We start from the raw sequence: 24,947 nt of genomic DNA, 5'->3' as shown, positions 1-24,947 counted from the left end.
ACCTCTGAGCTACAAGCGCTTTCATCGATTTTTTCTCACGTTCTCACTGTGGGCTCATTTTTCACTTCAGCATAAAGTCCTGTAACTCTGTGGAAATGACTGGAACTCAGACATGTTTATTGTACAATGTAAAAGAGTCATGATGCCATAAATCAGTCGAAAAACATTTTTCCCATTCTTAACATCCCATTAGTGCCCACAGATGTTTAAGACGTACATTTTTACAGCCTCTACACACTGTGCACTCATACATCCACTCCAGAAGTATATATCATGCTGAATGTTTCTTCCAACAGCTGGCTCCATTTGATGCAGTTTTTGAATCATGCAGCATCTGTTGTGTTGACTGTCTGTCTTTTTTTTTCACTCTCTGTAATTTGTTTCCACACTTACCTCTGCTCTCTGTACATGTGGTCAGATGCAGTTCATCCAAACAGTCCATGTGACTGTTGGATCTGGTGCAAATGGTTATTTTAAGAAGAAATTTAGATATTTAGAATAAAGGGATGTAATAAAAAAAAAAACTCATGTTTTATTTTCTAATGATTATTTAATTTTTTTTTTTAGAGCTTTAGAGAGACACAGAAGGAGGGAGGAGAGTGAAGGGACGACATGCAGCACATCACCATGAACCAAAACCCAAGCCATGCTCCAGGAATGTAGCCCTGACATATGGGACACCTGCTTATCCATCCTGAAATGTCTTGATTCTAACCTTAGATTTGGTCAAGTTTTTGGTCAGCTATACACTACACATTATTAGTTCAGGCTCAGTTTTCATGGAAAACATGACATTGTCTGAGTGACCCCAAACTTTTGACTGGAAGTGTTGAAAAAGGTCAAAGAAGACCTCAGAATCCAGGAGCTTCACAATCATAAACAATGTAAAATGGGGTCAGTGGTTAATCACAGCACAGTACTAAGTGTGTCTGTCCTTGAACTGTAATGTATGGAGGTGGCAGCTTATTTCTGGACTCCTTTTGCAAAAATATTTTGTTACTTCCCATTAACTTTTGTGTTTCCACTGACCCATCAAGAAAGGCTGAACTTTATCATAATATACAGTAGTTTGTGTTATATATTATGTAGTACACTGCCACCAGTTATGACAGCAAGAGTCAGTTTGCCTTCAGGAGAGTTAGAAAAAATATTCTGACCTGCCGTCACTGACATGGACTATAGATTATGAGGTGTTGTGGTAGCATAGCTGTCACTATGGTTTGGGTTGTTACACTTGTAGCTGTGGCACATTTGCTCTAAGGGGTTGTAAAACACAGTGACGGCTGGTCATTGTCTATAAGTTACTTTATTCCTGAACTCTGGTGGTGCATTGGTAACATAACGGCCACAGAAGCACCGTAGGTTCACATCATCGTAGAGCTGGACGTATCTGAATAATAACCACAGCTTCTCCAACCTGCTGGACACAGCAGCTGTGCTGTAAGACAAGCTATTGCAATGTTCACAAAAATAAAAATAAAAGCATCTAATAGATTTTTTTCCCCCACCACAGCTTTAATACAGGTTAGAGTGGTTCAATTTAGATCCAAATTCACAGATTTCTAGCGAGACTAAACTACGTGGAGAAACCAGACACGAGGTGTATTATTATTTACTAATTATTTATAACCCACAGGTCTTTATTAGTATGAATATATTATGAAATTATGATAATGTAATGAGTAAATGCTATTTCTGATTTCAAACTACTGCATAATTTTGTGACTGTGACCTCACTGAACCCAATGTACTCAGTAAATTTACATGATTAACTTTGTTAGTTACTGATCATACCACAAACGTCCTCTAACTCATGGTAATGTAACGTGTTTCTGTGCCTGTAGAAAAGCCAAACTGTTTCTTCATATTGCCAGTCACTTGCCCAGACTGTGTTCTGTGCAGACTGATTCTTTGTGCCAGTAAAACATTCACTTTGACTTGAGACACGACTCTGAGTATTAATTTGGTGAAGAATTTGGACTCCTCTGAAGAATTTTCCTGACAGAATAAAGTGACAAATTTCTTGTGAATTCACATTTTGTTGTAATTACTGTATGTTATTTTACAGCCTTATCAGTGACATTGATTTAAACAGCTGATTGTATTACTGAACTGTACTGTAGAATGAAAAGCTTAGTCAATCATAAATTGTAAAATTAAAGCAAAATACGGTTAAAAACAGTTAATTACTGTGTAATTAATAAATTTATTGTAATTAATAGTCTAGAGTGGAATCTGAAGTTTACCATTTAATATTGTATCTAGACTTTCAGGTAAAATGTTGTATTTACATAGTGTTGCCACTTTAATTAATCATAACTGTAATTAACTGCTAATTACAACATTTTATTGTTTTAAATTGAATTCCAAAGTTTTCTTAACTGCAGACATAAACCATAAATAACAATGTGTCCTTCATCTGTATGAGCCAGAAATAAAATCAAATTGTAAAATGTGAAAATGCGTCCTTGTGTACGACTTGATGCTTGCCAGGATGATGTCAAGTTAGCATGAATTAAAGCTAGCTCATAAACTCAGCAACACATTTGCCGTTTAGGTTTATATTTTTCAGGAGGAAGGATAACTGTCAGCTGTTGCATGTGGCTGACTGTTATTCTAAAAACAAAAATACAGCATTCACACCATCAGTTTTTATGGAAACCTACTGTTAATGGCCGTTCTTGTTTAAATAGCATTTGACTGAATTTTGGTGAAATGACTGGAATTTATAGAATAATTTATTACAATGTACGTCATGGATTAAATGATTAGACCACCCATATTTTCTTTAATTTCTTGTTCATTTTAATGCCTGGTACAACTAAAGGTACATTGCTTTGGACAAATATAATGATAACAAAAATATCTCATGAATTTAACTTCAGAGCTGATATCAGACATTTTCTATGTTTCTCTCGATAATAATTAAAGTCACTTCAGTTCTTCCATCAGTAGCTATGGTGTTGTTCTTCCAAAAACAGCTTTTAGGATTCCATGTTTTCTTTTCTGTCTGTTTTAATCCCATGATCCACACAGGAGTTAGTACTGATTCAGAACCATTGTTTCTGATGACTGCAGCATGCGTCTTGGCATGCTCTCTACCAGCTTCTGATCACAGCAGACCATTCCTGTTGCACTAATTCTAACTAATCTGCTTTGTTTTTGGAGTTTGTGGTTCTCCATTTAGTGTTTGATGGTTTCCCACAGGTTTTCAGTTGGATTTAGATCTGGTGATTGAGCAGCCAAGGCATGGTTCCAATGTTCTGGTTCTCCATCCAGGCTTTAACTGACCTTGTCTTGTTGGAAAATCCAGTCATTGGAGGCAGGAAAGAGTTTTCCAGCTGATGGAAGAAGGCTGTTTTCAAGCGTAGTCCTGTTCATGACCTGGTTCATTGGCCATGTTCCACCCAGACTGAAACTACCCCAGATGATCACTGATCCACCCCATGTTTTACTGTAGGGGCAGACAGTCTGGTTTGTAGCTTCTCCAGGCTTCCTCCTAACCAGTAAGTTGTCTGGAGTGAACATCAACTGAAAACTGGATTCATCCCTGAAGAGAACCTTAGCCCAATCATCAACAGTCCAATCCTTGTGATCCCAGCAAAGAGTAACCGGGCTTTCCTCTCCTTTCCTTGATGAAGGGCTTCTTCCTGCCCTGTGTGACTTCAGACCAGCTTCAACAAGTTGCTTTCCAACTGTCCTTGCCAAACAAGTCAGATTTATCCACAGTGTCCACTCATTTTTAAGGTCCCTGGAGATCTGATGCTGATTTCTGACACAGGAACAGATGAGTGACGGTCATCTGGTGGGTAGAAAGATGTTTCCTGACCAGCTAGTGTAGTGTATCCCGAATCTTCTCAAATTATATCTATTGTCACAATTTAGGTTCTAAATCAATGAAAAATATACTCAGTTAAAAATAATAGTTGTAGTAGTCTCACCAAGGAAAAAACAGAGAAGAGTCTTGAAGCCGTCTTCAGATTTAAAAAATAAAGTGTTTATTTCGTGCACAGATCAAAACACTCAGAGATACCTCGGGTAAATCTGACTATGCCTTCTGAATGCCCTGTCTTTTATACTTTTTGCTTCTGGGGTTCCACGCCCCAGGTCCATCCTTCTTTTTTGGGACAAGTTGGGACTTGTCTGACACCATTACATCATTTATTCTGTTATTAATAGTATCTGATTTCCTGATGCTTTCCTACAAATCAAAAGTTGATCAGATCACCAGGTGGTGTGCCAAATCCCTCCCACTGTCTCACTGCCCAACCAATCAGAGCCTTTAATTACCACGAGGAACCTCAAACAGATCAGTTCTTTTACTCTTTACACTTCAGCAAATACATGTAACAACCCCCCCCCCCCCCCCCCCGACATGACCTCGCCTGACACACTGTTACAGCAGCTAAAACCAGTTTTTACCAGTTTTTGTCGCGTAAGCACCATGTGCTTTGGCAGACTGCCCTCTGACATCCAGATAATCAACCTGATCATTCTCACAGAATTCTGCTGGGTCACTACTATGTAACACTTTACTTCTAATTTAACAGTTTATCTCTAGTTCTGAAACTTGAGCTGTGGCACAGTTTTAATTCGAGCTGTGGCGCAGTTTTAATTCGAGCTGTTGGCGCAGTTTTTAATTCGAGCTGTGGCACAGTTTTTAATTCTTTCCTTACTTGCAGTGTAGCAGTTTAATTTAATTTAATTCACCATTTTTTCACCAGTTCATTTACCATTCTTCAACACTAGCAGTTTGGTAAAACCATGCTCAGCTTGTTTTTTCTTGTGTAATGAACGACTGTCTTGGAGATCTTCAGTTTTTGGCTACCTGTCTCTCACTCAGACCAATTTCCAGCAGTACCAAGATGGCTGTCTTTGTGGCTTCACATAATTCTTTAGTTTTAGGCGTTATGTGAGAGCTGACAACTTCTGAGCTGTGCTACGACTTGAATGTCAGCAGGAAACCATTCTAGACCTTTACATGTGCAGTGCTGCTTATGAAATGAAATGGCCTCTAATACCTGGAATAGAATGAAACTGAAGCATGTCAGACAGGACATAAAGTTTGATGGAATCAGCTGCCTTTTGTTGTGTTCATTGTTACTCTTCAGGTAATAAACCTTTAGTGGTACCAGCCATTAAAAGGAACAAGAAATTGAAGAAAACAAGGATGGTCTAATCATTTTTTCCATGACTGTAGCTAATGGTGACACTTCTCGTGTTTTTCAGACGTTCTTAATCAGCTCTGCAGACCAGTTTACAGGGTGTCAACATGCGGCCTGCCACAGGGAGAGTCTCAAAATAATCACAAACACACAAGATAGAAGGTCAGAAAAGGCCCTCTATAGTCTATAGTATGATTTTGAGTTTCTGTTTCATCACTGTGTTACAGTGATGTTTTTGTGCATGATAAAGGTGGACAAAGTTAGAAGCATCCACATGGTACGGAGCAGAAATTCTTTTCACTTTCTGTTAGCAGGTCCCACATTTTGAGCAGCAACATGTTTATTCTAAGCAACATGAATGAAGCCATCAATGCCAAAGTTTCTACTTCTTGAACACCAACTCAAAATTTGTGTAAAATTTCAAAAATTGAATAAACATGACTGACTGATAATCTGGTGTTAACTCACTGGTTGCACAAATGAGTAGCTTTCAGTTTCTGAATGTGCTCAAACTGCATACATTAGTTAGAGCGTCTGATAGTGGCAGTTCTTTTTAAAAAATTTAAAAAAATTCTTCATTTTACAAATATGTGTATTCATAAAAGTTTGCAGAACATGCAGTTCTTGTATTATTTGCAACATTTTACTGCAAATTTAGATCATAAAAACCAATGATTTATTTTATTGAATGCATGCATGAGAGATAATCTATTGAAATCACAATTCATTTGTTTTTGTCCCATGTTGTTTTGCCCCGTTTGGCCCACAGATGGAAATCAAGGAGGGGCAATGCAATACCAGTTTACAAAAATACACTCACACACAATTCACACTCATTATGTGACTGGCAGAAGTTAATATTGAAGTGTACAATCTGAGGTAGGCAAGTTTTCTATCCTTCTAATTCATCCCTCTCTACTGTCACAATATATTACTGTACTATTATCTTGTCCCTTTTATGTGCATGTATTGCTTCTTTCTGTAAGTGTGATCAGAACCTAAATTAGGCACCTCTAAAACAATTCAACGAGCCACCGCGTGTGTGAGAACTAAATTACTCGTCTTAAACTTGCTGTAATCCTTTATCCAGTATTACATGGATGCACTATTTCTAGAATTTTTTAATTTTGGATTCAATTTAGCTGAATCAAACTTTTCAAATTAAATTTTAAAATATGTAATACATTTTTAATCTACTTTTGAACTTGAATAACAATAAAATAAACTTATAAGAAGAATGTTCTGTTTTTGTCACATAAGCCATTTGTTTGGTAGTAGAGTGTGACAGTCTCAGTTATGTACCATAGACAAAAACAGGGACTGCTGCTATAGTAAAGCTTTTTAAAAACACTGTGAAAGATAAGATCATTGCAAAAGTACTTTTAGGATGGATAAATGATTTCACTTGACTGTCTGTACATGTTGTATACTACATATACATACAGGGTGTCCCAAAAAAAATGTATACACACTTTAAATAAATGTAAACTCGGTGTTTATTATAATTCGTTTAATTTTCAACATGTAAAATAATTTACAAACATCATTCTATTGTTTTGTCACCACCTGTTCTCACACTGATGTCTGTTCTGGTCCAGACACTGCCGACAACGTGAAGCGATGGAATAGCACACATCATGAAACAGTTCCTTTGGTATCTGCGTGCATTCACGTTCAGTGGCTGCTCTCAATTCAGTGACTGTTGCAGGTCTTATTGCGTAAACTTTGTCTTTTAGGCATCACCATAAAAAAAAGTCTAATGGTGTGAGGTTAGTTAGTTATCAGCTGCTAAAAGGTGTATACATGTTTTGGGACACCCTGTACAAACACCGCCGTTCAAAAGTTTGAGGTCACTTAGAAATGTCCTTATTTTTGGAAGATTTTTTTTTTTTTCTAATGATGATACCATTAAATGAATGATAAATCCAGTGTAGACATTGTTAATGTGGTAAATGCCTGTTCTAGCTGCTGATTTTTAATGGAATATCTCCATAGGGGTTCAGAGGAACATTTCCAGCAACCATCACTCCTGTGTTCTAATGCTACATTGTGTTAGCTAATGGTGCTGAAAGGCTCATTGATGATTAGAAAACCCTTGTGCAGTTATGTTAGCACATGGATAAAAGTGGGAGTTTTCATGGAGAACATGAAATTGTCTGAGTGACCCCAAACTTTTGAATGGTAGTATATATGTACACTAGCAGTCAAAAGTTTGGACACACCTTCTCATTCAGTAGTTTTTATTTAATTATTTTCTACATTGTAGATTAATACTGAAGATATCAAAACTATAAAGTGCTAATCTTCGGGATTAATGTAACAATGTCGAAAATAATACAAATAAATAAAAAATGACTGATAGTGTATATAAGTTATTCATATATATTCTCTGTTCTGCATCAGAATCAATCATCTCCATGAATTCCTCGGCTCCTGAGTCCAATGTGTCGACCAGTCTGACCTATCGAGACTCATCAAGCACGGCTGTGATCAAAAATGTGATCGTTGTGGCTCTTGGTCTTACAATCAGTTATATCAACGGCACGCTGATTCACACCTTTAGAAAACACCAGGTCAGTGTTTGTTGTTGCACCCAAAATTATTGTACTATCAGCAGTAAGAAGGAACAGATGGAAAGACGAGCTGTTTCTGCTCTCTTTCAGGTATTTTATGTGAATCCTCGTTACATCCTGTTCATCCACATGGTGGTAAACGACATGATCCAGCTCACTACAACAATCAGTCTGTTTGTCTTTAGTTATGTCTTCTACAAAATCCACGCTTCCATCTGCTGCCTTATTATTACCTTTGCTGTCTTCACTACCTTCAACACTCCATTAAATTTAGCCGCCATGGCAGTTGAGTGCTACATTGCTATTTGTTTCCCACTGCGACATGCTGAGCTCTGCACCATCAGAAGTACATATGTCCTGATAGGGTGGATTTGGGTTATGGCTGCAGTCACAGCTCTGCCAGACGTCTTTATCACTCTGGCAACAGAGCCTGTACGCTTATTTCATTCCACAATATTTTGCGAAAGGAATAACCTCTTCCGACACCCAGTAAGTCTTAAAAAGAGGGACGTTTCTTATACAGTGTGCCTGATTGGTGTTTGGCTCACCCTCTTCTTCATCTACTTCAGGATCTTCTTTGCTGCCAAATCAGCTAAAACAGCAAAGCCAGCAGGAGGAGACACAAAGAAGGCCAGGAACACGATCCTGCTTCACGGCTTTCAGCTGCTGCTGTGTATGTTAACCTACATGGCTCATGAGATCAGAAAGGGTTTGGTGTCCTGGTTCCCTCAGCATTATGTGCAAGTACTCTTTGTTTGCTATATCATCATCCAGATTCTCCCCAGGCTGATCAGTCCAATAGTGTACGGGCTACGAGATAAGACATTTAAAGAGTATTTGAAAAAGTATCTGCTGTGTACAGTGAGTCCAGACAAGAGTAAAGTCCGTGCTGCACTGAATATCAGATTACATCAGATTAAAGAGTGGAATTTTTCAGTGTGAAAGTACTCTAATACATAATATTGGAATTTGACCTATCAGAATGTCAGAATGTTTTTATTGTCATTGGATGAGAACAACGAAATTGAAGGTGCAGTCCTTAAAGTACATAATAAAATAAATAAAATAAAATACATAACATAACAAAATCAACCAAAAAAATCATGTCAGACTATCAATATAAAAACATTCCTAAAAAACATTCATACCACCAATAAAACCCGCTAAAGACTCGAGTTATTTAATGTGTCCTGAGTTCAGTACATAAATGGCATTTGCATAGAAACTCTTTCTGAGCCTGTTTATTTTCTTTTTCCAGTGCTCTGTAACGTCTGCCTGACGCAGAAGTTCAAACAGGTAGTGTCCAGGGTGTGAGGGGTTTCTGATTATATTTTGTGCCTTTCTGAGGCAGCGAGAGCTGTACAGTTCATCGAGGGAGGGCAGAGGATAACTGGTGATTTTCTGGGCCATATTGATGAGCCTCTGGAGAGACTTCCTGTCTGCTATTGTGCAGCTGGCAAACCAAACACACATGCAGTCAGTGGCGTATCCAGGACTTTTTTGCCGGGGTGGCCTTGATGGGACACAAAGCTAGTGTGGGGTGGCTATGGCATAGCGGAGTTTAATGTCATGTACGCAGCCGACCACAGTTCAAACCCCAGTACTTTGCTGCATGTGACATCCCCTCTTTCTCCCATGATTTCCTGTCTCATAAGTGTTGAATAAAGGTGTCTATTCTGGTTTATTTTTAAATTCCATTTCCCATTATTACAGTCCTCAATTATATCTGGTTATTTTAACTACTCTAAATCAGTAAAATATGTTCAGGATAGGGTACAAATTTTCTAAGAGTCATTTCCTTGGATTAAAGTCCTCATCTCTTCACAAATTAGATTAGATTAGCAAAACTCAACTGCTCTCAACTCATCCTGTAGAATAACATTATCAGTCATCAGCTCATCAACTGTGTCACCTGTACTGTTGCTTTACTAACTGAAGCGCCATCTTGTACCAATTACTGCAGTAAGTTGCTAGGAACGCTAGATTCATAACATCGAATTTTAAACAAAAAATTGTCTCAGATTAGTTATTTCACCGGTAAGCAGCTGAGTAATACACAGGATGATGTAGAGAGCTGTTAGATCATGGGTAGAAGCCAGATACGGAGCTGATGGGGTTCTATCCGTCTTGTCGGCGTTTATTTCACTCTAGCTATGACAACCTGCTAACAATATATTATTCCTTACATACATCTTACATGTGAAAAGTAATTCCATGAGCTCTTGTTTCCTTACAGCTCTCATTAGAGCATCCATAGGCTGAACAGAAGTCCGGCATCTAAGTGTTGAGTGGCAAAACCAGCATTGTAAAAAATATCCGAGCACCTTGTATAGTAGCTGCACGTGTGACGTTTCTATCATTGATTGACAGAATTTCTCTTGTTTCTCGTGTTGACGAACTTGACCAACCATGGGCGTAACCACCATCTCAGAAGTGAGGGGGACAAATTTTTCAGAGCGATTTATCATTCTCTTACATTTAATTGCACCGTCCTTAGTGGCTAAAGAACCACATAATCCCTAACAGCCACAGTACAATACCAGGGGACCAACTAGGCTAGTTCTTTAAACTATAAAGTATAAAACTTTAAACTATAAAATCTAAAGTTTTAGTGGCCAAACTCTAGTTGAGTTGACAACAATGTCCCTTGAACATCTACTGGACGAGTAGCCAAAGGTGCCAAACACTGAACATGAAATGATCAGTACTGCCTGGTTTCTCCCTGCAATAGATATCTTATTTTCAGGAAGTTATAATCTCCCCTTACCTGTAAAGACCCTACATCCTTGTCCCTGCTGCTGGCCTCTGATCCATCTCCTCCCTGACTCTGCTCTTTCTGTTATGGCAATAAACATAAAAAATGTGGTAAGAAAAATTCTGAAATAGCATTAGGAAGAGTAAAACTTGCAGTAGAATTTAACCTCAAAATCACTTTAACCCATAGATACACATTTTTTTCTCAGCCACTTATATATTTTTTTCACCTCTGCAGACCCTGCATGGTCAACATTACTGCTGGCCTCTGGTCCATCTCCTGCCTGACTCTGCTCTTTGTAATGGAAATAATCATTAAAAAATCTGAAAATCAAAATTCTGAGATAAAATTTGAAAGAGAAGCAGTAAAAATAGTTGTAAATGTAACCACTTTTATACCATAGATAGCCTATTCTTTTTTCTCCTCCCTGACTCTCCTCTTTTGGGACCAAAAGACTTAAATACATGGAGAGCAATTGTGAGCACATCTTCTGCCCAGAAATGAAAGAGGACTGGGTTTATTCCAAGAATAAACTAATTAGCAGTAATGCAACAGAGGCAACCACATTTAAATTATTAACTAGCTTAACATATTGATATATTGCCACGTTTTACCTTGTCATCATTGAGCTAACAAGTCTAACATTGTTTGCATCCAACAAGGTCACACAACTTACACGGTTTGTTTGGAAAGAACTGTGTAAAGTTTTTTGCTTCTTGCTAGCTCTGGCTGGTTTGCTAAACATTACTCCAGACGCACGTTCAGCACTGCTCAGCACAGCAGCACGTCTCCTGTGGAACACCTGCGTTAGCATGCGCTCATGGTGCATTCAAAGACGGCTTGGGAAAACATGTTACTGGATGCTAATAACGGGTTTAGCTGTTGTAACGGCTGAAAAAAGTGCGGGGGACAGAGGGGACAGATGTGGAAAGTGCGGGGGACATGTCCCATGCGTACCCCGCGTCCGTTACGCCCATGTGACCAACTACCTATCAGATCTGGGGTGGCCGCAGGGGTGGCCAATGAGATTTCAGGGGTGGCCCCGGCCACCCCAGGCCACCCCCTAAAATCACCATTGCACGCAGTAGGTCAGGATGCTCTCTATGGAGCAGCGATAGAAGGCCACCAGCAGTCTTTTCGGCAGGTTGTTGCTCCTGAGGACCCTCAGGAAGTGCAATCTCTGCTGTGCTTTCTTCAGAGTGGTTGCTGTGTTTGCAGTCCAGGTCAGGTTGTCCTTAATGTGCACATCAAAGAAGCAAATTTCAGAAACCCTCTGCACAGAGTGCCCATGGATGAGCAGTGGATGAATGTCAGTGTTCTTCCTTCTATAGTCCACAATAATGCCTTTGTTTTTCTCCTTTGCTTTGGTTGTGTTCAGGATCGGGTCGTTCTGTTGACACCACACTGACAGTCGACTCACCTGATCCCGGTGTGCAGTCTCATCTCCCCCAGAGATGAGCCCCACCACAATGGTGTCATCTGTAAATTTCAAGATGCTGTTACTGTGGTGGAGGGGAGCACAATCGTGAGTAAAAAGGGTGAATAGCAGGGGGCTCGGCATACAGTCCTGGGGGGAGCCGGTGCTGAGGCTGATGGCCGAGGAGAGGTGGGGGAACACTTTCACCCTCTGGGAGCAGTCCATCAGGAAATCCAAAATCCAGAGGCAGATCGAGAGAGACACTCCCAGGCCTGACAATTCAGCTACCAGTCTGCTGGGGAGGATGGTCTTAAATGAAGAGTTAAAGTCCACAAAGAGCAGCTGGGTGTAGCTCCCCTGCTGCTCCAGGTGGTACAGAGCAGAGAGGAGAGCTGTAGGTACAGCATCCTCCAGGGACCTGTTAGCTTGATAGACAAACTGGTGAGGGTCAAACAGAGAGGGGAGACAGGAACTGATGTGAGCCCAGACCAGTTTTTCAAAGCACTTCATAGCTATGGGTGTAAGTGTCACCAGGCGATAGCTGTTCATCCACTAATGGTGTTCTTCTTAGGGAGGGGGACGATAGTGGAGGACTTCAGGCAGGGAGGGACAGTAGCCTGGCATAGGGGCCGGTTGGAGATGGTGGTAAAGACCCCAGCCAGCTGATCCGCACAGTCCCTCAGCACCTGTCCTGAGATGCCATCAGGACCCACGGCCTTCCTCGGGTTCATGGCTCTCAACACCCGCCTCACCTGCTGCTCGTCCAACATCAGGACATGGCTGCTGTGGGCTGGTGAGTGTAGGACATCCATCTCTGATGGCTGCACCTCAAAGCGGACAAAGAAGGTGTTGAGCTCTTCCGCTAATGAGGCGCCCCCATGGTGCCCCATGTCAGGCTGCTGGGTCTGTAGTTGGTGATGTGCTGGACGCCCTGCCACACCTTCCTGGAATTGTTGCTCTGAAAGCAGTCCTCGATCCTCCTTCTACATGCAGCCTTGGTGGCCTCTCTGATGCTTTCTCCAGGTTGGCTCTGGCAGTCCTGTACAGCACCAGAGCCAACCTGAAGAGAGTGTTCCTCTCCCAGAGCAGGTTCTGCACCTCTTTAGTCATCCAAGGCTTGGTGTTGGGATAAACCTGGATGTGCTTGTCCATGGTGATGAGGTCTGTGCAGAATCTGATGCATCCCAGGACAGCTGTGGTCTACTGCTCCAGGTTGTGGTGTTCAAAAACATCCCAGTTTGTTGACTCCAAACACTCCTGCAGATGTTAAGAGGAATTATCAGGCCAGGTTTTAACAGTTCTGGATGTGGTTGGGACACTTTTTCTGAGGGGGGTGTATGCTGGTATGATGAGCAATAGACATGTGGTCAGACTGGCCCAAATGTGGTAGCTGTTTAGCCCTGAAGCCCAGTTTTATGTTTGAGTAGACCTTGTCCAGTGTGTTATCTGCCCTGGTAGCACACTTTACATGCTGGTGCAATTTGTGGAGCAGTCTTTAACTCAGCATGGTAAAAGTCACCTGCTATGATGTTAACAGCCTCAGGATACGTGCTTTGCTGAACGTTCACATGCACAACCCCCCTCCTCTGCTCTTACCAGAGGCCCATAACCTGTCATGCCGGTGAACTGAGCATCACGCTAGTTCAATAGCTGTGTCTGGGATGGATGAGGGGAGCCAGAACTCCATGAAGAGCAGGATACAGCAAAGTTGTTGGTGACAACTTGCAGTCTCAGCTCATCCATCTTGTTCGCGTGCATGCCGGCTCTACAGCCTCGCTTCTGCTTCTTTTCCCTGTGCCCCCTAAGCCGCCTCCCTGTGGGGATGGTAATCCACGAAGAGCCAGTGGGCCTCATGATGTCCGCCAGGATGTCGTGGAAGCAGGGAAACTCGGTTGAGATAGTCTGCTCGCTGTGTAGTCCTGTTTCTAGGAGTTGCTGTCGGCTGTAGATCTTTTTAGCCCAACAGGATAATGTTGCGCTGTACAAAATCTCACACACACACAACCATATAAAGCACAAAAAGGAAGAGCACTGAGCCGCTGTGTCTCTACACACATCAACATTGTTCCCTCTTAACATATAAAATGGTTCCAGATGGCATCGTTATTTTAGCATCTTGTTATTCTACAAAGGAATGGCACATTTTAGGTAAATATATAAAAGAATTTTGCAATAAATAAAATTAACTGTCATTAATATGAGGAGACTAAACAATTACTCCTGTCATATGAAGATGTGTTCATTCCACTGATATCTTTGACCTTCTTCTTATTCGGTCTTATTAATTTGAATTTCAAAAGCTGAGATAAATGTTTAAAAAGAAGTTTAGTTTTGTCTGATAAACTATGTTTTCTGGGTAAATTTCTGTGAAACTTTGAAGACAGGCTGATTAAGGAATAAAATGTAAGAGCATATTAAACATTGCTAGTAGTTGTTTTCTAAAGTGTGTTTTCTGGATGGGTTGTATTCATAATGAATTTGCAGAACCTGAAAGGTATGTTACCTGAAAGGCAGGTTTACAGATGTTATTTTAAATTATTCTTTATTATTTTATTATTTTAAATATGCTGTACAGAAACAGCTGCCAAATAAGTGTAATATAAAGAGATGTGAAATCATTTCCATTTTTTATTATGTTGATGTGTTTGGGCTGCTGATTTTTATCTAAATGGGTTTGCACAGGATTTCATTTCAAGTCAGCTCCAGGATTAAAAGCTTAGAAACAAAACTTCTGAGGCACATTAAACAGCATGTATAAATAATCATTAACCTGCCTAAATGCATTCACTGAAGGGTTGTAAGTCTCACATGCTACCCCACACATACAGTAAAGCCCTGTCTGTTTTAGATGCCATGATGTACATATAACTACTACATATTAGAAGCTACTTTCAAACACTATCATACTTGTCTTACTGTGATCTAAGATAATCAACAGGTGAGTTCCTCGTCTTTGTGTGTTGTTCTCTTTGTATAAAAGGGACAAAATGTTTCTTTAAGGCCATTTTTGTGTTAGTTCTGTACACCAAAATTTATGACATAAGTTGTCAACCACAGAATGAAATTTTGAAAAAATCAGGAATGTGTTTGACTGATTTGTGTGGATATTGGGTCATCTAGCACTAAGGCTGCAGACTACAACTCAATAAGCTGGCCGGACCACTGCATGTCATAACCCTACTCTCTTTAGCCACATCTCCTGTCTCCATCAAAGAAAGACATTAAACGGCCAAAAAGAAGAAAAGACAGACATGAAATCAAAACCATCCCTTTAAAATCCACATGACAACATGAACATACACAAAAAAAAAACAGGTAAAGAGGCTGAAAACTGATCATGCGGCGGAGAAATAACTTTATTTACAAAGGAAGTTAAGTCCGAGATCCACATGAGGGAAGCGAGTTCCTTTGTGGTATCTGATCTGTTACATGTATTACTTAAAAAGTTAGTAGAATGGAATCTGTTTTGTTGCTTCTAGTATTTGATATGAGTTGCTTGTTATATGTAGTGTCTGCTCTGGTGTCTCTGACCACAGATGGAACCTGCTTTAGATGTGTGACTAATTCTACCCAAGCCATTGGAATGTGTTTTCCTGTTTACAGAGCCCTGTTGGAGGTGTTTTTATGGGGTTCTTCTGACCAAAACGTTGATTTAGGGATTCTTCAGCTGTTGTAGAGAAGGGGGATTTGTTTGGGGATGCTCGCTGCTTTCCCCGTATGGTAGGCAATAAAGAACCATTTGTTATGACCCCTCTTATATGTTGAAAACCTATAAAAGTGATTGCTGGTCATTGTCCAGCAAGGGGAATTCAATTGTCCAACTGCTTCCAGGCAGGTTCTGTCTGTACCGATGCTGCTTTCTTTTAATAAAATACTTTTAAAGAAAGTCAGTGTCACGGACATTTTCTCCTTCACCTGCACATCACTCACACCAGAGAGAGAAACAACGACACCTTAACCACGAAAGAACGTTCCAACAATGAATTGGAACAGCCGAGTCCAGGCCCAACACCAGTCACCAACACACACTCCAGCTGCCGGTCTGGCCAAAAGGCAATGCTGATGTGGGTGGCTGAGCTTTACACCTTCCCAGCTGATTGCCAATGAGCCACAGGTGCCCCTGGCCACTCCTGCTGGGCGTAATCTAAAAGGAAGAGAAAAGAGAAAGCACACCCTATCTTTCACACACACACACACACACTAGAACGTAGCACTCCCTCCCATAAGAACAAACATCCGTTGGGTGACACCCACTCCACACAAATCTTGCAGTACTTTTCACCGTACAAAATAACCCCACTGAATTAATGCCACTACTCATCCACGGGACAGAGCATCAGCCACTACGTTGTCAGCCCCCTTCTTGTGTTTAATGTCAAAGTGGTAATTCTGTGACAACAGGGCCCAACGCATCAACCGCTGGTTGTGGTTAAACATCTGTGCCAAGAAAGTGAGAGGGTTGTGGGCTGTGTAAACCACCACCAGTGTTGAACTGGAGCCGACATACACATCGAAGTGTTGCAGGGCGAGCAACATGGCCAGTGTCTCCTTCTCAATAGTGGAGTAGTTCAGTTGGTGGCGCTTGAACTTGGCTGAAAAGTAAGTCACTGGATGGCACACATCTCCATCACCGTCTTGTAGCAGCCCAGCCCCAGCTCCAGTGGCACTGGCATCCACTTCAAGTTTAAAAGGCCGGGAGAAGTTAGAAGCAGCGAGCACAGGAGCACTGCAGAGAAGAGACTTTGAAGCATGAAAGGCGTGTTGACACTCATCATTCCAATGGAACGGCACAACAGGACTGCACAACCTGGTCAGGGGGGGCAACAACCACCGAGAAGTTTTTGCAGAAGCAATGGTAATACCCCGTCATGCACAGAAAATGCCTCAGTTCACGCCAGGTACTGGGGACTGGGTAGGACAACACTGCTGCAACTTTTGCATCCACTGGACAGACCTGTCCATGTCCCACCTGCTTCCCCAAGTAAGTTACTGTAGCCTTACTGAATTCACACTTCGCAAAGTTGAGAGTTAGCGAGGCGTCAGCAAGTCGCTGAAACACCACCTTCAGACTAGAGACATGGCTGGCCCATTCATTTGAGTACACCATCACCTCATCTAGATACACTTTACAGTTTGGCATATCTCACAACACAATCTGCATTAACCGTTGGAATGTGGCAGGTGCATTCCTCCTCCCAAATGCCATCATTGTATACTGCATAAAGTGGTCAGGTGTAACAAAAGCAGAGATCTCAGACGCTCTGGGGGTTAGTGGAACCTGCCAATATCCCTTCAGTAGATCTAACTTTGTGATGAATGTCGCTGGGCCAATGCTATAAATGCAATCTTCCATGCGAGGCAAAGGGAATGAATCAGGCACCATAACCGCATTAACTTTCCTGAAATCAGAACAGAACTGAGGGGTACTGTCAGACTTAGGAGCCAACAGACATGGAGAGCTCCAGAGGCTGCAACTGGGCTTGGCTAAGCCATTTTCAACCAAATACTCAACTTCTTTCTTCATCTTTTCCAAGGGACAACAGTATGTGTGTTGTTTAATGGGGGTAGCATTACCGACATTGATATCATGTTGAATCACATGAGTGCGAGAAGGCACGTCACCAAACAAAGTGGGGTGAGCGTGAACCAGACTAAAATAAGGCAGGGCAAATGTGTATCAAGGATGGACAGAAGTTCAGAGTTCGACAACCTACCACGCTGTTGCCCCATAGAGGGCTCCACCAAACCATCAGACATTGCATCTGCCCCAACCAGGGCAGCCAACACGACAGGCACAGCTGTTTCAACAGGGCACTCCTGCTGCGTTTTCTGAGAGGTCTCTCCAGAATGATACAACTTCAACATATTAATGTGACACAAATGAGTTTTCCTCCTGCGATCAGGTGTTTGGATGACATAGTGCATGTCAGACAATTTCCTGTCCACCACATACGGCCCCGAAAACCGAGCAGAGAGAGAAGAACCGGGTAGGGGCAACAAGACCAACACCTGATCAGCAGGGTGGAAGTGTCTCTTGACTGCTTTTTATCATACCGTTTTTTTCATACAGCTCTGAGAGGATGAAAGGGCCTCCCTGGTCGGCGCAGAGGCATGCTACAACCTGTCTTTACACTTAGAGACGAAAACAGACAAGTTAGACTTAGAGGAACCAGACACAAACTGCTCTTTTAACACCTTCAGTGGCCCACGTACATTGTGACCAAACACTAGCTTGGCTGGACTGAACCCCATTGACTCCTGCTTAGCATCACGAATTTCAAAGAGTGCGAAGGGCACACCTTCATCCCAGTCCCTCCCTGTGTCATGGCAGTATTTCTTAAGCATGGACTTCAAGGTCTGATGCCAGAGTTCGAGTGCCTCTTGTGACTCTGGGTGATAAGCGGACGATGTGAAGTGAGTGACACCAAGTGAGTGCAAAGTCTGCCTGAATGTTCTAGAAATTAAATTTGTTCCTTGATCCATCTGTACAACTTTAGGCAACTCGAAAGTGGTGAAAAACCTCATCAATGCTTTGCCAATAGCTGGTGCAGTGATCTTTCGTAATGGGATGGCCTCGGGAAAATGGGTGGACATGCACATGATAGTCAACAGAAACTGGTTACCAGATTTTGTTCTAGGCAGTGGACCAACACAGTCCACAATCACTCGGTCAAACAGCTCACCAACAGCAAGAATAGGATGCAGAGGGGCTGAAGGCAAAACTTGGTTTGGTTTTCCCACAACTTGCCATGTGCTGCAAGTGTTGCAGAACTTAATCACATCAGCCGTCATGCCTGACCAGAAAAAATGCTTCAGGGACTTCCAGGTGAGCGGTCTCATGGACCTTCAACGCTCCTATTTGGTCATTTGGCCTCATCTATTTTTACTTTCCCTATACCTTACTCATTACACAAAGGCCGAATGAGACCATGTCGAAGAAGCTGAGAGGAGAGGAACAGGAGCGAGAAGAATCCGACATCAACAGTACGATTTCAGCATTGCTAATGGCGCAGATAGTGGAGCACAAAGAGGAACTTTTGGCAGAGATAAAAGACACCTACGCAAACTATGAGGCCAAACTGGACACGGTACAAGCTACGGTAAATGACCACCAACTTCGTATTGATAAGCTGGAGCAGTTTGCCAACTTTGTTGGAGATGTGGATCCTAGGCTAACTGCTTTAGCTTCGGAGAATGCTAAGCTAAAAGCTAAAATAATAGGGGAGAAGTTGGCGCAATAATGTACGTATCGTCAGTACGTATCTCCCGAAAACACTTAAGGGCTCCCAACCGATTGCCTTCTTCTCCCGACTGCTCTTCGATGTGCTTGGTGCTGATGTTCTGGCGTCTCCACTTGAATTAGACCGGGCTCATCGCACTCTAGCCGCGAGGCCGGGCCCAAAAGGTAGACCTCAGGCCGTGCTCATCTGTTTTCACCGATTCCAAACCCGAGAGCTGGTGGTGTGTGCAGCCCGAAAACTGCGGGGAAAACTGAAATACGATGGCCATCCTATCCGCATCTTTGAGGACTATACTCCCGAGGCTGTGGAACAACGCGCCCAATACCGGGACATCATGAAGAAGTTATACGACCTGGGCCTTAAACCTACCCTCCGCTACCCTGCTAAGCCCTCTATTGTGGCCGAAGACGGGTTGAGAAAGTTTCTCTCTACGGTGAAAGAAGCCACAGACTATAGTACATCATTATATCATCTGGACGCACAGCCTACGGGTAACTGACTTTTATGTAGTTGGTTAGCTGGTTAACCTTTCAGTTTCTCCCTGTTGCTATTGAGGACTACCGGCTGCTTTGAGTTATGTTGATATGGCTCAAAGTATGTAAGCTGACTGTCATAGAGCAGTTTGGGACTGTGTTCTGTATGTGTTGGGATATACTATATTCTTAGTTTCTTTTACTAGTTACTTGGCGCTTTTCACTGAGCTTGTGCCTTTTCTTCTGATATTACTATATCATATCTATATATATATATATATATATATATATATATATATATATATGTGTGTGTGTGTGTCTTTCTTTGGTTTATGGATGCTTTCTGTTTTATTGTTTTTTGCGTGTGTCTTGTTTTTTTCTTTTCTCCAATTCTATTGCAGATGCTCAACCTGCTTACCTCAGGCATGTCAGACCCCAGAAGGTATGTTGCACATTGACAATGATTCCTGTGATTCTGTCATTGAGACATGACTTCTAATGATGTATTTAAGGTTGTATCTTGGAATGTGAGTGGGACAGGGAGTGCCACAAAGTTAGGCTGGGTAATGACTCACTTGGATCGGCTTAAAGGTGACATATACTTTCTCCAGGAAACACACGTTTAACAGGGAGACAGTTCGGTTTAAAAAAGGCTGGGTTGGAGAGGTTTTCCATTCAACATTTAACAATAAAGCCAGGGGTGCTGTTATACTTATCTGCAGGGGGGTGCCATTTACGGTGGAAAGATCAATATTCGACCCACACTGGAGGTATGTGATAGTTTTGGGGAGACTCCAAGGTACTCCTGTTTTGTTTGTTTGTGTCAACGGCCCAATTGGGACAATAGCCTTTTCACAACTAGTTTATTCACATCTTTTCCAGACCCTGAAGGCCATTACACAATCATGGGAGGTGATTTTAATTTGGTTCAGGATCAATCATCTAATAAAGGCCTTCCACCATCCAGATCAGCAAAAACTTTATCTACCTTGTCACAACAATTTTGCCTTACTGGAGATATAGATTTCCAAAGACCAAAACGTTCTCCTTTTTCTGCCATGTTCACCACTCCTACTCCCGGATCAACTTTTTTCTTTTAGATGTAAGGTTACTTTCAAAAATAGTTACAACAGAATACCACAGTATCATTATCTGTGATCATGCCCCAAATTCTCTGGATTTGGCTATGTTCGAGACCTTGGAGGTTTAACTCTGTCCTTTTGGCGGAAGACTGCTACAGACAATTTGTACACTCACAAATTACGATGTTTTTTGAGCTAAACGACTTGCCCGACACAGGTAGAGGAATACTTTGGGAGACATCCAAAGCCTACATTAGGGGCCATCTTATTTCTTTTATCTCAAATGCCAAGAAAGTTGAGAATTCACAAAAAACTGAACTCTGAGGGATATAAAGGCCATTAATGAACGTTATGCTGTCAACCCGTACCCAAGCCTATATGGGGAACGCCTTAAACTACAAACTGAGTTTGATTTTATTTCCACCACTAGGGTTAGCACCTTGTTGCTAAAATCTAAACAACATTTTTACGAATCAGGAGACAAAGCAGGCAAGTTACTGGCCCATCAGGCAAGGGCAGCGACAACTTCAAGGTTAATCCCAGAAGTTAAAGAAGCTTCAGGTGAGGTATTTAGTGACACAAAGCTAATTAACAGTACTTTTGCAGAATTTTACACTTCTCTCTATACCTCAGATCACCTTCATTCACCAAACAGTACACTGGACAAAAAATGATTTTCCACAAATTAGGATAAGGCAGAAATGCTGGGGGGTCCTGTCACCTTGGCTGAGGTTCAGGGAGCTATTAAATTGCTTCAGAGCAGCAAGTTACTTGGCCCAGACGGCTTTACTGCCGAATATTACAAGACTTTTTCCAACTTGCTTAGCCCTTATCTGACTGACATGTATAACGAAGCTTTCACTCCAGGTCATCTCCCGGATACCCTGTCGGAGGCCACTATTTCTCTCCTCCTTAGAAAGGACAAGGACCCTCTCTTTTGCAGCATTTACAGGTCAATTTTGCTTCTGAATGTTGACTTCAAAATTCTTTCCAAGGTTCTCGCCCTAAGGCTTCAGAACATTTTGTCACCTATCATAGAGATGGACCAGACTTGTTTTATGCCAAGCCGACAATCCTTTCACAACACTAGGCATCTGCTTAACATTATCGCATCACCCTGTACTTCATCTCCAGAGTTTGTGGTTTCCCTTGATGCAGAGAAGGCCTTTGACAGGATTGAGTGGAGCTTCCTGTATGAAGTGTTGGCCAGGTTTGGGCTGGGTGGGGGTTTTATTGACTGGGTTAAGCTTTTCTACTCCTCGCCAAGGGCCTCAGTCCAAACTAATAATATTTCTTCCCCTCCATTTCCTTTATGCCGTGGCACGAGACAGGGATGCCCTCTTTCCCCACTTCTGTTCACTCTGGTCATAGTACCGTTGGCTCTTTGGCTACGCTCGGCTGATGGCTTTCAGGGTTCTAACCCAGTTACAGGTACAGTCCACAAAGTTTCCTTATATGCAGATGACCTCCTCCTTTATGTATCAGATCTGGTCAATTCATTCCCCACAATTTTTGACATTCTTGACGAATATAGCAAGGTCTCTGGATATCATCAAATCAAATCAAATCAAACTTTATTTATAGAGCACTTTTTCATACAATTAAAATGCAGCACAAAGTGCTGTACATGTTAAAAACAGTCCCCTCCCCCCGCCCCATCTCCAACCCCAACACATACACACACACACACCGAATACACACCACACACACACACACACACACACACACACACAGATGAAGTAATCTTAAAAGCGCGTGGCTGAGTACAGAAGAGCCAGGTCAGTAAACGCTAGGGGGCCGACTGCACGGGGCGCCGCCTACAGCACAGGGCCAGATGCCTCCGCCCGGGCATGCCCCGCCACAAGGACAGTGAGGGACCCACACAGCAAAACAGTCTTGTAGACCCCCGACTTGGCCAAGAAGATGCCAGCCACAAGACGGAGACATCCCAACCAGGGCCAATTTCAGCCCCCAGTGCAGCCGGCCCCCACTGAGGAAACACTGGAGATATGGCATAAAACTTAATAAATAAGTAAAGTTAAATAAAATATGAAATATAAACTCCATTATCAAAAAAGTGAGATCCTACCGATAAATAAATTGGCCAAGCAGCTTCCTCATTCCATAGTTCCCTTTAAATGGTCAAGTGATGGTTTCCGTTACTTAGGTATTCATGTCACATCAACTCTCTCTGATCTTTATTGCAATAATCTTGAAGGGGATTTTGATCGCTGGTCATCTTTACCCCTATCACTGGTGGGCCGGATAAATTTGATTAAAATGGTTGTTGTCCCCAAATGTTTATACTTTTTTCAACACATCCCTGTTCTGTTGACTAAATGTTTCTTTGACACTTTGGACAAAAAAATCTCAACATTCTTATGGAATGGCAAGCCATCAAGAATCAGCAAATCTATTTTGCAGTCACCTAAGGACAGAGGCGGCTTTGCCCTTCCTGTTTTTAGACACTATTATTGGGCAGCAAACATTCAAAAGCTTCTCTTCTGACTGTATGAAGATCAAGAAAACGTGCCAGTATGGGTACATTTACAAAACAAAGCCTCCCAGTTTTCACTGCAATCAATTTTGTGCGCACAACTTCCTCTACCTTTGTTGAATTTGCCAGCTGTCCCATTGTGGCTGTCTCTTTAAAGATCTGGTGTCAGTTTAGAAAGGCTTTTGGCCTTCTGGCTCCATCTACTCTGACCTCCATATATAGAAATTGGGCCTTCGAGCCGTCTATGTCCAATTCAGCTTTCTGGGTCTGGCACAAAAATGGTATAAAGTCAGTTAATGATCTGTACATAGACAAGACCTTTTCGTCTTTTGCAAGACTCCAAACAGAGTACAACCTCGCACAACATCATCTTTTTTGTTTCTTTCAGATCCGTGATTGTGTTAAAAAATTGTTCCCTCACTTTCCAAATCGCCCTCCAGAAACCTTGGTTGATACTCTTCTAAACACAGATCCAATAGTGAAGGGATGCATTTCCTTTTTATATAGGTCTATTTGGTCTGCATCTGCTACTTCCCTCACTCCTGTTCGAAGTATGTGGAAGGAGAGCCTCAATGTCAAATTAACAGAACAACAGTGGGAATCTGCATTTTCTCTTGTTCATTTGTCATCAATCTGTGCCCGGCAGAGGCTGATACAATGTAAGGTTTTATTCAGAAGTCACTATACAAATGCTAGACTAGCTATAATATATCCTTCTGTTAGTGATTCCTGTTGCAGATGCAATTTATCTCCCGCAAATCATGCACATATGTTCTGGTCTTGTACTAAGCTGGGGTCATTTTGGTCATACATTTTTGATACATTATCTAAGGCATACGGTTATGTTATTGCTCCAAATGGTTTGTCTGCCGTTTTTGACATTGTTCCCTTCATGGGCACTCCTAAAAATTTGAAGCAGGCCCTGGCATTTTCTATCCTGTTGGCCCATCGGCTGATTCTCCTTAGTTGGAAACTCCCCAGTCCCCCTTCACACGCTCATTGGGTCCGTGAGGTGCTTTACAACTTGAAGCTTGAAAGACTTAGATTTGCACTTAGAGGCTCGGTGAAATCATTTCGTGTTACTTGGAATCCTTTTCTGAACTACGTACATTCCCTAGATTTTTCCTCTGTACTGGTGGACTGATGCATGTAATCATTTACTTATTTTTTAGTATTTATTTGATGTAATATTTGTCTTATCCCCCGCCCCCTCTTTTTTCCCTTGGTTTTCTATATTTAACTTGTATTTATTCACTTTTATCCTTTAATTTATTTATTTACTTATTCTCTCGTATAGAATTTTTTCTTTTTTCATTATTTTTATTATTTTTTTAAATTTTTGTTTTGTGTTCTGAGTATTTGGCCTGGCAGTGGGTGGAGGGTGGGTAGGGTGTTGACATTCAGATGTGACAATCAATGCTTTGTCTATTTTTTTCTCTTTATACCTTGTGCTGTAATTCACACTGTCCAAAATGTTCAAAATGTTTAATAAATAAAGTTTGAAAAAAAAGAAGACAAGGTGCTTCAGGATGCGGTCACAAGTCTTAGTGACACCCAAATGCCCAGACCACACATGCTCATGTGCTAACTCTAACACACACACACACACTGTGCTTTTCTATCATTGTGGGGACATATCTAACCCCTAACCCTTACCCTAACCTTAACCAACACCAAAACAATACCTAACCATAAAGAAACGTTTTTGCACTTTTACTTTTTTCAGTAACAACAACATGGCCAA

At 41.7% G+C, this 24,947-nt stretch overlaps 1 protein-coding gene across 1 annotated transcript; it reads left to right on the top strand.

Annotated features, from left to right (window-relative positions):
* The first annotated feature begins 7,582 nt into the window (after nt 1–7,582).
* On the top strand, nt 7,583–9,052 carry LOC127534173 (odorant receptor 131-2-like). Its single transcript, XM_051948714.1, has 3 exons — nt 7,583–7,738; nt 7,829–8,594; nt 8,997–9,052. Exons 1-3 carry the CDS (start codon nt 7,583–7,585, stop codon nt 9,050–9,052), a joined length of 978 nt encoding a protein of 325 aa, XP_051804674.1.
* The last annotated feature ends 15,895 nt before the right edge of the window (nt 9,053–24,947 follow it).

This window comes from Acanthochromis polyacanthus, chromosome 5, assembly GCF_021347895.1.
Source record: "Acanthochromis polyacanthus isolate Apoly-LR-REF ecotype Palm Island chromosome 5, KAUST_Apoly_ChrSc, whole genome shotgun sequence".
NCBI classification, from domain to species: Eukaryota; Metazoa; Chordata; class Actinopteri; family Pomacentridae; genus Acanthochromis; species Acanthochromis polyacanthus.
Note: the sequence above shows the minus strand (reverse complement) of the source record. Positions and strands in the feature narration are given on the sequence as shown.